This window comes from Heptranchias perlo, chromosome 15 (assembly GCF_035084215.1).
Source record: "Heptranchias perlo isolate sHepPer1 chromosome 15, sHepPer1.hap1, whole genome shotgun sequence".
Classification (NCBI taxonomy): Eukaryota; Metazoa; Chordata; class Chondrichthyes; order Hexanchiformes; family Hexanchidae; genus Heptranchias; species Heptranchias perlo.
Window position 1 is genome coordinate 15,947,254 of NC_090339.1, and position 16,630 is coordinate 15,963,883.

Sequence of the window (16,630 nt, forward strand, 5' to 3'; positions counted from 1 at the left end):
TCCAGAGACCTGGACTAATAATCCAGATAATGTGAATTTAAGTCCCATCATGACAGTTTGAGAATTTGAATTCAGTTTTTAAAGATCTGGAAATAAAAATCTGATGCCAGTAAAAGTGACCATGAAGATGTTGGATTGTCATAAAAACCCAACTGGTTCACTAATGTCTTTTATAGGTGGTATTGAGGAACTTCCCCCATCGAAGAGCCAAGCCAATGAGAGGAGATCCGACCATTACTGCCGCTGGCAGTGCCAGTCGTTTGGTGCATGTCAGCTGTCAGTATCCTTGCAGCACGTGGCACAGCTCCCCCGTCTGGCTGTTTGCTAATCTGGATCCCCTGTTCCATGAGGCACAACTATTAATCTTGATCAGGGCACAACTAAATGCAGTTCAGCGGCTTAATATTATTAAATATATACTAGTATGGGTGTAAATTCCGCATCAATATCATAGCGCAACCCTAACCCTATAGGCTAGAGATTTCTGTTAGTAATATTAGCGGATGAATGCTTAACATTATTGTCTAATATTCCTCTGCCTGTTATTTTAATTGTAAACAATTTTACAACACCAAGTTATAGTCCAACAATTTTATTTGAAAATCACAAGCTTTCGGAGGCTTCCTCCTTCCTCCAGTCCATCACTGGCATCTCCACATCATGTTATTTTAATGGAAGCACTGGGCTCAGTGGTGGCACTCTCAACTCTGAGTCAGAAGGTCATGGTTTCAAGTCCCACTCCAGAGACTTGAGCACAAAATCTAGGCTGGCACGCCAGTACAATACTGAGGAAGTGCTATATTGTTGGAGGTGTCGTCCTTCGGATGAAAATTAAACTGAGGACCCCTCTCAGAAAGATGTAAAAGATCCCATGGCACTATTTCGAAGAAGAGCAGGGGAGTTCTCCCTGGTATCGTGTTCAATATTTATCCCTCAACCAACATCACTAAAAAAGATTATCTGGTCATCATCATATTGCTGTTTGTGGGTCCTTGCTGTGCACAAATTGGCTGCCATGTTTTCTACATTGCAACAGTGACTGCACTTCAAAAAATACTTTGGCTGTAAAGCACTTTGGGATGTTTTGAGGTCGTGAAAGGCGCTATATAAATGCAATCCATTCTTTCTTTTAAAATAAACTCCTCTGGACAGGAAATGGGCCGGAAATTGCTCTGAGCAGTGAACACATGTTGCCCGCTGCTTGAAAGTAACTAATTCACCCACAAACTTTCTGCAATCTTCTGGCCGCCAACTTGCTTTAGTTGTAAGCTGCAAGAAGTGTAGTGGTCTTTCCCAGACCTCTCTGAACTGTGAGAGGAGGAAAGGATCTCTATGTCCCCTCCGACAATTAGCTTGAAGTAATCCACGCTGTGAGAACCAGGAAGTGAATCTCATTCACAAACTGCACAGAGTAAGAACCAGGAAGTGTCAGATAAGATTAGTAAATGTAAAATAAAACAAGATAGAGAAAGCAAAATAAACAGAGGGTAAGATTAAATGACTCAGATAAAAGAGACAGAAAGAAAAAGTTTTTTAAAAAATTTAATTTTTTAATTAAAATTTTTTTTTACTTAATCTATTAAAATCAGGAGTATTGAGAGCCCACATTTTAAAAAGTTAATGATTAGTGCCAGAGAGGTTGTTTGGCAGTCATTAATACTTACCAAACTGTTAAAACTTAGTTTAGACCTAAAAAACTCAGCGTAGCTGTTTTGTGGCAAGATCAGTTTGTTTCCAGCTGGGTAGGAGAGCAAGTTGGCGTTGGTCCATTGATTGCAGCCATGAGGTCCCTTTAAAGTGAAGCTGACAGATCACCGGAGAACCCGGAAGAGCAAGTTCTGGATTTCCACGTTTGACTGTCCATATGCAGTTGCCGGAACTTGATCTTCGATTTTGCCATTAATAACGGTGAGCGGTGTTAGGCTCACTGTTATTTTAAAAGCAATTTCCGGCCCATTAGCATTTATCCTGTAGGATCTCCACCTACAGGATAATTTCCAGCCTTATACCCATGTGATGTGTGGAATTTTGAGTGGGGGAGACATTGACTGGACCTCCCACTATTCTACTGGAAGCAAACGTAAGATGGAAAAAAAGTATTTGCTATTTTTTGGATGGGACTTTAAGACACAGGAGAGTATTTAAAAAATATATTTAATTTTGCTTTCAACCACCTGAATCAAAAAGAACCAAAATATTTCTGATTATTTTGTAATACGTTTCGAGATTTGATTGTATTAGGGCTACAAAGACACTTGTTAAAATATTAGTATTTTCTTTTTTGCGATTCCTAATTGTACCACTAAGCAACCTATCTCAAAGTTATCATTTTAATCCTAAAATACCCTATTTTTAACAAATTTGTGTTGATAATTTTACAGCGTTGTCTCTCTCATAAACTGGGACCATACACTTAGTAGTGAATTTACACGGTGAGATCCCAATGAATTTTTAATGAGCGCAGCGATTAAACAGTGAAAGTTGTTAAAGCTGCTGATTCTCGCTCTCACCTTGCTCTCCTTGTGTTTCCAGTAGTACCGAACACCAAACGAACCGAACAACAGCAAAATCGCCACGAGAACCAGCAATGTCCCAATCTTCAAATATCGTGCTAGACTCTTATGTTTTTCTTTCGTTGCAAAAGTCTAAAGATATGCAACAAAACAAAATCGAAACTTTGACCTTGCACTCATTTATTTTCAAAATATTTAAGTAACTAAAAAGGAAATTAAGCAATGATTATTACTGCATAGATCCCGTGCAAGAATAAAACCCTTTCCTACACATTAAGAAAATAGTGTCCAAGATTCAATTCCAGCAAAAGAAATTGTTAAATTGATTAAAAAATAAATCAATATTCTTACATCTGCAGCTGAGTATTGCCCCTCAAGATTTTGGCTGGATTTTTCTGCCATCATTTAAAAGCGCTGGTCGGAAAGACTGAATCACAATTTGGTTATGAACATCTAGCAACCGACACTTTTATTCCCCCAACCCTGACACTTTGCTATTTCACTTTAAGGGGAGTTGCAGATGTGTCTTTTAAAGGCGCCGCTCGCCCTGTAATTCCGGCGCAACTGGAACGTTAAATCACAACACACGTTGACATCAAAGTCCAGTTTAGTTTGGAGTTCAATTAAAAACGGTGTTTCTTTAATACGATAGAACGTTTTGCGATATGTTCATTGTCACACAGTTAAAAGTTGAAATGTAATAGCAACTATTCTGCACAGTGCCTTCACCTCAGGACATCCCAAAGGGCCTCACAGCCGCTTACCAATTGACCAACATCCATCTCCGGATCCAGCGGGCTCTATAATGGCACACCCGCTGATGGGAAATCAGAATCAATTTGATCCTTTGCATCATGTTCATTAATAGGAAGGTCTGCAATACTTTAAGTTGCTGTTGATGATTGCCCTGTCAGCCTGACTTATTTATTGGGACCTTCAGGGTTAGCCATTGTTGACCAGAGACTCGGAAGACATCACCCCTCAGCTGTAGAACCTGGAGATCTAGATCTCATGGGCCCTGCTATTAAAAGGGTGCTTGAGCCTTCACCTACCCCAAACAACGACACTAGTATTGGAGATGGTGTTGGTGAGGAGGACAGAGGATTGGAGGACTGCTAACGTACCGTTGTTTAAAAAGGGAGAAAGGGATAGACCGAGAAATTACAGGCCAGTCAGGTTACTTGGTGGTGGGCAAATTATTGGAAACAATTCTGAGGGACAGTGTTAATCGTCATTTAGAAAGGCACAGATTAATGAAGAACAGTCAGCATGGATTTGATAAGGGAAGGTTATATCTGACTAACTTGATTGAATTTTTTGAGGCGGTAACAAGGAGGGTCGATGAGGATAGCGCATTTGATGTAGTGTACATGGATTTTAGCAAGGCTTTTTACAAGGTCCAACATGGCAGACTGGTCAAAAAAGTAAAGGCCCATGGGATCCAAGGGAAAGTGGCAAGTTAGATCCAAAATTGGCTCAGTGGCAGGAAGCAAAGGGTAATGATCGACAGGTGTTTTTGTGACTAGAAGGCTGTTTCCAGTGGGGTTCTGCAGGGCTCAGTACTAGGTCCCTTGCTTTTTGTGGTATATATTAATGATTTAGACTTAAATATAGGGGGCATGATTAAGAAGTTTGCAGATAATACAAAAATTGGCTGTTTGGTTGATAATAAGGAGGAAAGCTGTAGACCGCATGACGATATCAATGGACTGGTCAGGTGGGCAGAAAAGTGGCAAATGGAATTTAATCCAGAGAAGTGTGAGGTAATGCGCTTGGGGAGGGCAAACAGGCAAGGGAGTACACAATAAATGGGTGGATACTGAGAGGTGTAGAGGAACAGAGGGACCTTGGAGTGCATGTCCACAGATCCCTGAAGGTAGTAGGACAGGTGAGGTGGTGGGGGTCTGGAACTCACTGCCTGAAAGGGTGTTTGAGGCAGAAACCCTCATCACATTTAAAAAGTACTTTGATGTGTACTTGAAGAGCAATAACCTATAAGGCTACGGATCAAGTGCTGGAAAATGGGATTAGGCGTGATAGTTCATTTTCGGCCGGCACAGACGTGATGGGCCGAATGGCCCCCTTGTGTGCTGTAAATTTCTATGATTCTATGATATGACACTCCTATGCCAGGAATTTCCTTGTCTGCTGTCTGGCAGAACAATGGCAGGCCAGTTCACTGAGTGATAAGAGACATACTGTCCTGCTGGCCGGTATACATGGGGCCCACCTAGAAGTCTAAGCCTGGGTTGTGTTCTTCGAAGATTGAAAAATTATTAGTTGGACTTTTTGTCCCACTTATAAAAGTGACCGCTGGTGCACTGAGGATATCTTCCAGGGGGCACCCTACATTGCATTTTGCTACTTCCTCAGTCAGACCAGCACCTGAGCTGCATCCTAGTGGTATGGGCACCAGATAATATAAATAGGGTGACCAAGCTCTGACCCCACATACTTTGGCCGGGTTAGGGTCGGAGTCAACAGCAGAATCATTTCAGCACTTTCAGCTGGTTGGATGGCCCACAGAATTTTGGGACCATTGACCTCTGCACAGTTTAGAGGTAGCTTTGATGAGATGGCATGAATGGAAGCTATGTGAGTTGATGTGAGCAATGTGGGGTTCAAAACCCCTTTAACAAAAGACATTTGAAGGAAAGGGTTAACTCTACCCCTTTTAAACAAAGGCATTTGAAAACCTGCAAACACAGTAATGTGGTAAACTGTGTTCTCGCAAACCCTGTTTTTCCCTCAATGACTCAGATGGCATTGGAGAAGTATGAGTTTTGGGATTGAAGACATTGTACTGCGGATGGATATCTAGATTATTAAATAAATAAGCTAGATGGATAATATCGAGCTTAAAGCATTGTCAGGCTTTCAAACACATAGACTTTTGGAAACACAAGCTTTTCAACAGAGCAGGAGGTAATGTAAGAAAAGGCAATAAGGACATACATCAAAGGCTTTGGATCAGGAAAGTAATGATGGATGTGAAAAAGCATTTGCCCTTTCATTCCTATCTGGTAATCTGTTCAAAGAACTGGGTTTTGTAAAACATCAAATGGTATTGCACCCAGCATATGGTCAAATGGTATAAGGAATGGATTTGAAACCACTGAAGCAATCAAAATTGGAGATGTGAGGACCATTAAGAATGTCTGTGCATAGAAATGTAATCTCTACATGAAAGGCCATAAACAGAGACAGTAAAGGAGCCTTTTACATTCCATGGTTCGAGCACATGGTCTTTTCTCCATCAAAAGGTCTCCGGTCACATGATCAAAGCCTAAACTATCAATTGTTGAGATATGTTAATGATTGAGGTATAGCAACAGGGAGCGATTGGACAAAAAGAATGACCCTCCCAATCCTACGTCCTATTGGTAAAAAAAAATATAAAAAGATGACTTTGAGAGAAGAACGGTCTCTTCACCACCCGGCAGTCACCAGGAACGCACACTGCAGTTGAACATCAGGCAAGAAGAGGAGGACCTCAAGTTCTGAAGAGCTGATCAACCTTCAGGCCCGATGAGCAAAAGCCTTGGTTTAAAGGTTGTATATGTATTAATAATTTGCCTGACATGTGTATGAATTGTTAAGTCATTATTTAATAAAGTTGCAAATTATTAAGTGTGTAGTGGGATTTTATAAAGGAAATTCATATGTATGGTTTGATTTTGCTTCATGAATGCTTGTATGAATGGTAACATCATTAAATAATTACTTTTGATTAACAAAACCACCGTGAGTAAAGGTGGCTTTCTTTGCTTGACTATTCATCCAGTGTCCAAGAATCACAGAAAATAAAGAATTCCCTACAGCAGAGAAGTGCACGTAGGTGAATATTTCTTCTTGGTGCGAAGGGAAAAGATGTAGTGGGCAGATGTGGCAATCAAAAGAAGTTTCCCATATCAGATTGGCACAAAACTATCTTGCAGCCAGCAATGATTTATGTTCTGCATCCTTGACTTGCTGCTTTTCATCTGCCAGATCCCCTTTCTGCCCTTGGGAGCCTTCCTCTTCCAGTCTCCATTCTTTGAAAAACATAACTGTGCAGCATGCAGCACACCACCACAATCACTGTGACTATAGCTGGACTATAGTGCAGAACACTTCCAGACTGAAATATGCCTTCAAAATTGACAGTGATCTCCATGATGACTCTGGTGGCAGAATGGACCTCTTCAGAGCAGCGCTCAGCTGGCGTCCTTGGAAAGCACACAGGTGTCATCAGGCATGGTTGTGTGAGATTTGAGACCTTTTTGCACCCTGGAGTTGGACATTCTTGCCCGTCTGTACACTAAAGTCACTAAGACAGGGGTTCAAACTCTTTTGATATTGTGAATTCGGAACATTGGACTTTCAGGGAAAGGGTTAACTTTGTCCCTTAAACCTGCAGAACAAGCTTTTGGCTTGTAAAAACATTGGAACTTAGCCGGGACAATGAAGGCAGACAGCTCGGCCCTAATCCATATAGCATGTGGAAGGGATCCCATTTTCTTCTGCGATGTGTTAATACTAGAGAGTAGCTGGAACAATGGAGGGGCAGAAACTGGTAGATAGCTTTTCAACGTTACATCTGAACATTTGGACAATCAATTTAAAAACTTCAAACAGAAAATACCAGAAGTCCTCTAACAGGTTTTTGATGTGTAAAAACCATTGATGAGATAAAGGGGCCTCAGACCATAAAATCATACCAGGCCATCAAGAGACAATGAAGGTAGCCAAGTGTCCAACACACTGAATGATTAGACAATAGAATTGTGAAGCACCAACAGGACACATTGAAGGCCAATTGTCTGCCATATGAGATCATGGCATCTAGTTTTAATTGACTTAACTGTCAATCATTGAGGTATGCTAATGATCAAAGGCTAAACTATCAATCATTGAGGTGTGCTGGTGGTCAAAGCCTAACACAAGAAGTGATCGGACATGGGTGATACGTCTCCTAATTCTACATCGCCTTGTTCTGAAACAACATAAAAGAAGACCTCATGGCAAAAGCTCTCTCTCTCTTACTACGACTGCAGTCAAAGAGCAACAACATCAAAGAAGAAGCAACAGCCTTGAGCGTGGCAGATTGATCATCCGGTAAACTCAATGACCACTCTCTACTGCGAAAAGATTACATAAGCTTGTACCAATCATTTAAATCAAATCAATTTGTTTGTGTATTTCTTTTCCAAAATTTACCGTCTGGAGTTCAACAACCCTTGGACACCTGTAGTGACAAACCCTACAGCTGTAAAAGGTGGCCTTGATCGGCACCGGTTGTCCATGGAGAAGGTGGTGAATTGGCTTGCTCCAGCAGCAACATATATGTGATTTGTTTGATGCATCAGTGCACAGATATTTGACTAATGTTAGTGACCCCAGACGCAGGCTAGAATGGCTCCATAACATAAAAATTAAGGACAGTGGTGACCCTCACCTCCTCTGGCAGTGTGCTGCCTATGGTGGAGGGAGACTATGGGTCAGATTGCAGCATGTGCCATGACTCATTGATGACTTCCCTTAAGAAATGCAGCCCCTGCAAGCATTGCTTCTGATTAAGCTGGAGGTGGGATTGGACGTTGGTCTGCTTATTTTTAAGTGGGGGTACTGGCAAATGGGTTCCATGCACCTCCTGGGGTGCCTAACTAGCCTGTTCTCCCTCTATTCCTGCTCCAAAAAGCATAGATAGAGAACCCAATGCATTCTCTTTAGAATGGGGCAGGGGGAAAAATGAAGGCACAAAGGTAAATGTTGAAGCAATTGTCAGCAGGGAAAAAAAACTATGGAAATCATTTCAGGAATAAAGATGTTACAACATTTTTTATAGTATCTGCTGTGATGATGAGAACATAAGAAATAGGAGCAGGAGTAGGCCATTCGGCCCCTCAAGCCTGCTCTGCCATTCAATAAGATCATGGCTGATCTTCGACCTCAACTCCACTTTCCTGCCCGATCCCCATATAGCCTTGTTTGCCCGAGAGTACAAAAATCGATCTATCTCAGCCTTGAATATGCTCAACGACTGAGCATCCACAGCCTTCAGGGGTAGAGAATTCCAAAGGTTCACAGCCCTCTGAGTGAAGAAATTCCTCCTCATTTCAGTCCTAAATGGCCAACTCTTTATCCTGAGACTATGCCCCCTAGTTCTAGTCTTTTCAGCCAAGGGAAACAACCTCTCAGCATCTACCCTGTCAAGCCCCCTTAGAATTTTATATGTTTCAATGCAATCACCTCTCATTCTTCTAAACTCCAGAAAGTATAGGCCCATTTTACTCAATCTCTCCTCATAGGACAACCCTCTTATCCCAGGAATCAATCTAGTGAACCTTCGTTGCACCGCCTCCAAGGCAGGTATATCCTTCCTTAGATAAGGAGAACAAAACTGTACACAGTACTCCAGGTGTGGTCTCACCAAAGCCCTGACAATTGTAGCAAGACTTTCTTACACTTGTACTCTTCAACCCCCTTGCAATAAAGGCCAACATGCCATTTGCCTTCCTAATTGCTTGCTGATCCTTTCAATTCACTTCTGTCTTTAGCGTATTGTTTTTGAATACCTGACTTACAATGTTGTGATTAGCACCCAGGGTAAATGAGGCAATAATAATTAACAATGGGACATATGGCAGTATCATGTCATTACCACTTCATCTGAATATATCCAGCAGCCGTATCTGGGCAAGCATTTTCACTATGGGGAAATGATGTCGGAACATTCAATGGACGTAAAAATGGGTGGTGACCTGGAGTAATTGGCCCCCAATGGAATACCAAAAATTGGGCAATATTGAGTGCAAAATCTATTCTTTAATTATAGTCACTGTCATGTAGGCAAACATGGTGGTCAAGTTAAGTACAGTAAGGTCCCACAAACAGGAAATATATAAATGAACTGATAATTTGGTTTTCTTGCAGTGCAGTTGAGGGAGGAGTGGGTGAACTCTTGGATCGTCTTTGGAAAAATTGTGTGTGCGTGGTCAAAAGAAAGACTGAAAACTCAACATCTGTTAGTGACAAAATATTGCTTATGAACTGTTATAATAATTTCTTTAGTTTTACACATAATTTTGTTAGTTTAACATATGTTAGCAGTGGTTGCACCAACAGATAGCCAATAGGCTACCAGTTGAAAGGGGGGAGGGGGGCGAAACTCTACACTTGAAATGAACTTTCCTGATATTTAACAGAATGGGATTCAATTGAAAATAAAATCAGACGTGGTGTAAAACGAGGCTACCAATTTGCTATCAGCCCGTATCAAGCTACTGGTGTAGACAAATTTCACTCTCTATGTTCTCCTATAAATGAACTGGGCAAACTTGAGATTTTCAATAAAAATGGGTTAACACTTTTACTTCTAGATCAGAGATTTTGTATTCAGCTCAGCCTTGTGGATGAAAATGTCCTCTTTCTGCCAGTTGGAAGCATGCTATGTGAACTGAGTTTGGATAGTCTTCTCACGTTTCCTGGTGGGCACAGCCCACAGCATAATACTGCTTCTAATTCAGCATAAATTGGCACAAAATAGCCAATCTCCAAACAGCCAGAAGGATGGCTAGTGTGGGAAGTTGAACAATTTACACTGATGTAGTAAAAAAATTCTCTTTTGAGGTTGGGTCTCAGGCACATTATTAAATGAAGCTACCCACTGTTGTTTGCTGTGCTACACCTGGCCCGGGAGAGACTAGTGCTGACAAATGAGAATTCAGCAACACAAACAAATTCATCTTGCTGATCACAAAACTGGATCCAATTCTTCCTTTATATATAAGTGAGTCTCATTATAAGCTTTTAAGTGCTGTTGAAGTAACATTATTCTCTTTTGTAGGATTTAGCCCCTTGCGCTACTCACAAATTATTTTGTTGGGAACTTGGCCACATTGGACTTGGTAAGTTCGGCATATAAATTGAATTGTATATTGAGCTGTTTGCTCCAATCAATTTCCTTTCTGGATGAAAACTGGCTGCATAGGCAGTCCCCCCCTCCCCCAGTCAATCAGAGACTAATTTAATCCTTTATGGGCCCCAGCTAGTTCAGAAACAAGAGGATGGAGGAAGTAGAAAATGAAAGGTAGGAACATTGGGAATTATTCCATGACCGCGCACCCAGTGGGAGCAGTGCTCGCAGGGGATTCATCTTGGGAAATGTTGAGCACATGATATCTGCTTATTAATTTTAACAGAATTTTACAGCACAGAAGGAGGTCATTCAGCGCATCATGCCTGAAAGAGCTGTCACTTAGTCCCATTGCCCTGCTCTTTCCCCATACCTTTTAAAATGTGAGAAAGGATCTTGGCTCAGAAGATCAGGAAGTAGAACCAGTATGGGTGGATATAAGAAATAACAAGGGGCAGAAAACACTGGTGGGAGTAGTTTATAGGCCACCTACCAGTAGCTATACCATTGGACAGAATATTAATCAAGAAATAATAGCAGCTTGTAACAAAGGTAATGCAGTAATCATGGGGGACTTTAATCCTCATATAGACTGGGCAAATCAAATTGGCTAGATAGTCTGGAGGACGAATTCATGGAATGCATTCAAGACAGTTTCCTAGAACAATATGTTGTGGAACCAACCAGGGAACATGCTGTTTTAGATCTTGTATTGTGTAATGAGACAAGGTTAATTAGTAATCTCATAGTATAGGATCCTCTGGGGAAGAGTGATCATAATATGATGGAATTTCACATTGAGTTTGAGAGTGATATACTTAAGTTCAAAACAAGAGTCTTAAACTTAAATAAAGCCAATTACATAGGTATGAGGGGTGAGTTGGCTAAGGTAGATTGGGAAATTAGATTAATTGGTATGACGGTAGATAAGCAGTGGCAGACATTTAAAGAAATATTTTAGAATTCTCAATGAATAAACATTCCACTGAGAAATAAAAACTCCACAGGAAAAGCGATCCATCTGTGGCTAACTAAAGAAGTTAATGATAGTATTAGATTAAAAGAAGAGGCTTATAATGTTACGAAGAATAGTAGTAAGCCTGAGGATCAGTGATTGGGCCTCAGCTATTTACAATCTATATTAATGACTTAGATGAAGGGACCGAGTGTAATGTATCCAAGTTTGCTGACGATACAAAGCTAGGTGGGAAAGTAAGCTGTGAGGAAGACACAAAGAGTCTGCAAAGGGATATAGACAGGTTAAGTGAGTGGGCAAGAAGGTGGCAGATGGAGTATAATGTGGAGAAATGTGAGGTTGTTCACTTTGGTAGGAAGAATAGAAAAACAGAATATTTTTTAAATTGTAAGAAACTATTAAATGTTGGTGTTCAGTGTGATCTGGGTGTCCTTGTATCATCATAGTGAATCTCTTCTGCACATTCTCCATGGCCATGACGGTCTTCCCAAAGGAAGGCACTCAAAACTGGATTTCTATTCTAACTGTGCCCTAACGAGTTTGTAGATTTAGCATTACCTCTTAGCTTTTGTACTCTATATCTCTACTTATAAAACCTAGGCTCCTTTACTTTTTTAAGGCTTTAGCAACTTGTCCTCCCACTTTTAAAGATTTGTGTATCTGTTTAAAAACCTGCAGTTTCCTGGGATACATTGTCTGCTCCCTGCTGAGAAAAGTAGATCATGAGCTTACCCTGACCATTTGAACTTATGTGTAAGTAAAAAGTAAAAATGTAACATTTTGAATAACAATTAATGAACAATGTAACACAAAAGTTAAAATGTACATATTGAAAAAGAAAGTTGGAAGAAGAGAAAGTGGTGGAAATTCAAGGGCTGGCAATGTAAAGGTTTAAAATGTTTTATTTAAAATAGTGGAAAAAGCATTTTTAAATAATAAGACTGCTCCTGACTTCTGAGTCTCCTTATCAGTGTAATCTTAGGATGCCTGTTCTAGGTAGTAGACTTTGCTGGTGACGTGTACACTGTAAGATTAGAAGAGGGCTGTACTACCACACCATCCAGCAAAATCCCTTGTGTTTGGTGAAACATGAGGTGTTAAGGTGAAGCACTTACAAAGATAATTACGGACCAATGTCTGTGATGGCAATTATGTTGCCGCAAATGAGGAGCTACGGCAAATTACAATCATAAAAGTGAGATCATGGTTTGAAAATGGAATGATCCCCTCAGTGTCTTAGAATCATAGAATTACAAAATGGAAGGAGGCCATTCGGCCCATCGAGTCCGCGCCAGCGCTTTGCAAGAGCAATCCAGCTAGTCCCACTCCCTTGCCCTATCCCCATATCCTTGCAATTTTTTTCCTTTCAAGTACTTATCCAGTTCCCTTTTGAAGGCCATGATTGAATCTACCTCCACCACCCCCTTGGGCACTGCATTCCAGATCCTAACCACTCGCTGTGTAAAAAAGTTTTTCCTCATGTCACCTTTGGTTATTTTGCCAATCACCTTAAATCTATGTGCTCTGATTCGTGACCCTTCTGCCAATGGGAACTGTTTCTCTCTATCTACTCTGCCTAGATCCTTCATGATTTTGAATGCCCCTATCAAATTTCCTCGCAACCGTCTCTGTTCCACGGAGAACAACCCCAGCTTCTCCAGTCTATCCACGTAACTAAAGTCCCTCATCCCTGGAATCATTCTAGTAAATCTCTTCTGCACTCTCTCTAAGGCCTTCACATCTTCCCTAAAGTGCGGTGCCCAGAACTGGACACAATTATTCAGTTGTGGCTGAACCAGTGTTTTATAAAGGTTCATCATGACTTCCTTACTTTTGTACTCTATGCCTCTATTTATAAAGCCCAGGATCCTGTATGCTTTTTTAACCGCTTTCTCAACCTGCCCCTGTGTACATATACCCCCAGATCTCTCTGTTCCTTTATACCTTTTAGAATTGTGCCCTCTAGTTTATATTGACTCTCCTCATTTTTCCTACTGAAATGCATCACCTCGCATTTTTCGGTATTAAATTTTATCTGCCACGTGTCCGCCCATGCCACCAGCCTGTCTATGTCCTCTTGAAGTCTATCAATATCCTCCTCACTGTTTACTACTCTTCCAAGTTTTGTGTCATCTGCAAATTTTTTAATTGTGCTCTCTACACCCAAGTCCAAGTCATTAATATATATGAAGAAAAGCAGTGGTCCCAGCATCAACCCCTGGGGAACACCACTGTACACCTCCCTCCACTACAAAAAACAACCGTTCACCACTACTCTCTGTTTCCTGTCACTTAGCCAATTCTGTATCCATATTGCTACTGCCCCCTTTATTCCATGGGCTGCAATCTTGATGACAAGCCTACCATGCAGCACTTTATCAAATGCCTTTTGAAAGTACATATACACCACATCAACTGCATTGCCCTCATCTACCCTCTCTGTTACCTTATTAAAAAATTCAATCAGGTTAGTTAAACACGATTTGCCTTTAACAAATCCGTGCTGGCTTTCCCTAATCAATCCACACTCGTCCAAGTGACTGTTAATTCTGTCCCGGATTATCGTTTCTAAAAGTTTCCCCACCACTGAGGTTAAACTGACTGGTCTATAGTTGCTGGGTTTATCCTTACACCCTTTTTTTGAACAAGAGTGTAACAGTTGCAATTCTCCAGTCCTCTGGCACTACCCCCATATCTAAGAATGTTTGGAAGATTATGGCCAGCACCTCCGCAATTCCCACCCTTACTTCCCTCAGCAACCTAGGATGCATCCCATCCAGACCGGGTGACTTATCTACTTTAAGTACAGCCAGCCTAGTACCTCTTCTTTATCAATTTTTAGCCCTTGCATGAAGTCATAGCAGGAGACCTCAAAATTTCTAAGGCCTTCAATAAGATGTGGCATCCCAGCCTTACTGAGAGCTTGACCTCTTAAGGAATGTCTGCCGAGCTGTTAAACAGGACACAAGCATTGGCTCATGATAAATGGACATTCATTTGATCTCAACACCCACACAGATGTCTTTCACTGAACTATTTAGCCACTTCTGCTTTTGTTTCTCCTGACCTGGTGGATACTATCAAAAGTGATGTTTTCTTTGATGAGTAGTTACATAGTGGTTAACTCTCCATCTGGAAAGACAAGCAATGACTGAATCACGACAGGCAGATATAGACAGAATTGGAAGTGGGCGGACAGATGGTGTGTTATCTTCAGCACTGAGAAGATCAACTCAATAACTCTGTCAAGAAAGATTAAGTATAATGTAGCACACCTACCTCTACTCCATAAACACTCTTCAGTTACCACATTCAACTTCTGAGCTTGATAATCACATCGGATCTGAGCCAGGGCAAGCAAGTGCTCAAGATTGTTAGAAAAGTTGATAGAAAAGTTTTTTTTTTAGTATTTATTCTTGGGCTGTGGGTAGCAAACATAGAATCAGAGAATTGTTACAGCACAGAAGGAGGCCGTTCGACCCATCAAGCCTGTGCTGGCTGTTTGTAAGTGCAAACCAGTTGGTCCCATTCCACCGCTCTTTCTCCGTAGCCCTGCAAATTTTCTCTTCAAATATTTATCCAATTCCTTTTTGAAAGCCATGATTGAGTCTGCATCCATCATCTTTTCAGGCAGCGCACTCCAGATCATAACTACTCGCAGTGTAAAAAAGTTTTTCCTCTTGTCGCCTTTGGTTCTTTTGCCAAACACCTTAAATGGTACCAATGGTGAGGCAGGGTTCATTGCTCATCCTTAGTTGCGCTGAAGGCATTAAGGGTCAACCATGTAGTGTGGGACTGGAGTGGCATGGTATGTCAGACCAGGTAGGGGTGGCAAGATCCCTTCCCTGAAGGACACTAGTGAACCAGTTGGATTTTTATGACGATCTGACAGGTTTCACCAATATTTTCTGGTGCTATCCATTGATGGCAGTTATCTTTGGCTACACCTCATTTTGCTACTAAACATTAAAAATGAATTTGTATTTGTAAAGGCAAAACCTGAAACTAACAATTGTGTTTTAAAGTATATATTGGCTTTGAATTGAACATTATATTTTTTTTCCTTATTCCCCTTCTCTTTTGAAGGCGTTGACTCCTTGGTGGATATTGTTCCTCAGATGCTGTGTACATTCATCCATCTTGTCCAAAGATCCATTTATGCATGAGCCTTGACACTGAGTGTCAACGGCTGGGTTGCTGGGTTGTGAGGGGAGAATCAAACCAAGCTTGACTCTGTTCTCACTCAATGCCCACACATGCACACACTTTCAACAGAAGTTGCTGATCAGCAATCAGGAGTGGAAACCATGACTAATTTTCCCCTTCTCTGACCCAGAGGCACAGAAGGCAATTGTAGCATCGTTATCACTGCTGACAGAAATCAACGAACATCATAGGTTGGGGATCAAATTGGGACCTTTCTGGTTTGCATGGGGTAAATTTTAGCCCCGAAGAATGGGTGGGTTGGGGGCGGGAGGGAGTTGCTGTAAAAATGTTAAAAGTTTGGAGCAGGAACAAATCCGGGCCCCAACCCACCAAATTCTGCGTTTCACCCAGACGCATCAGGGTACATGCACGCTTCAGAAACCCGGAAGTTCTGGGAGTTGCAGCTCCACAAAACAGAGGTACGCAACAAGGACTGGCAAAAGAGCAGAGTGGGGACCAACGGAGGGGCCAAGGCTGCAGGAGGCATTACTCTCATGATAGGGTCTACAGACAGAGGCTGAGCTTCCTCGACCTCTCTGAGGAGCAGTGCCTATGGAGGCTCAGATTGAGTCACCAAATGGGTCGCAGACATCTTCAGGCTCCTTCGTGCAGAGCTACTCCCGGATGGGCCTGGTGGGTACGCATTGCCCGTCATAGTTAAAGTCACCACTGCCCTCAACTTTTTTGCTTCCGGATCATTCCAAGGTTCCACCGATGACATCACCAGGGTTTCTCAGTTGTCTGACCATAAGTGTATACGATAGGTCATGGATGGCTTGTTTGCCAGGGCATCCGACAACGTTAATTTCCCCATTGACAACATCAGCTAGACTGAGAGGGCAGTGGGTTTCCACTCTCTCTGGCTGGCTTCCCATGGGTACAGGGTGCAATTGGTTGCACACGTGTAGCAATCTAAGCACCTCCACATGAGCCAGGAATGTTCATCAACCGAAAAGGATATCACGCCATCAATGGGCAGCTGGTTTGCAACCACCGGAGGAGGTTTCTGCAGGTTTGTGCCAAATTCCCTGCCAGCTG

General features: G+C 41.7%; 1 protein-coding gene across 1 annotated transcript in view; it reads right to left on the reverse strand.

The window, feature by feature from the left end:
* Positions 1-16,247, reverse strand: part of tnmd (tenomodulin) — a 118,305-nt gene extending 102,058 nt beyond the window's left edge. The window contains exons 1-3 of the mRNA XM_067997380.1: positions 16,167-16,247; positions 14,208-14,336; positions 2,511-2,645 (exon numbers count right to left, since the gene is read on the reverse strand). Of these exons, the coding sequence (XP_067853481.1) occupies positions 2,511-2,645; positions 14,208-14,336; positions 16,167-16,247 (345 nt within the window). The remainder of the gene's footprint in view (positions 1-2,510; positions 2,646-14,207; positions 14,337-16,166) is intronic.
* Positions 16,248-16,630: the final 383 nt, after the last annotated feature.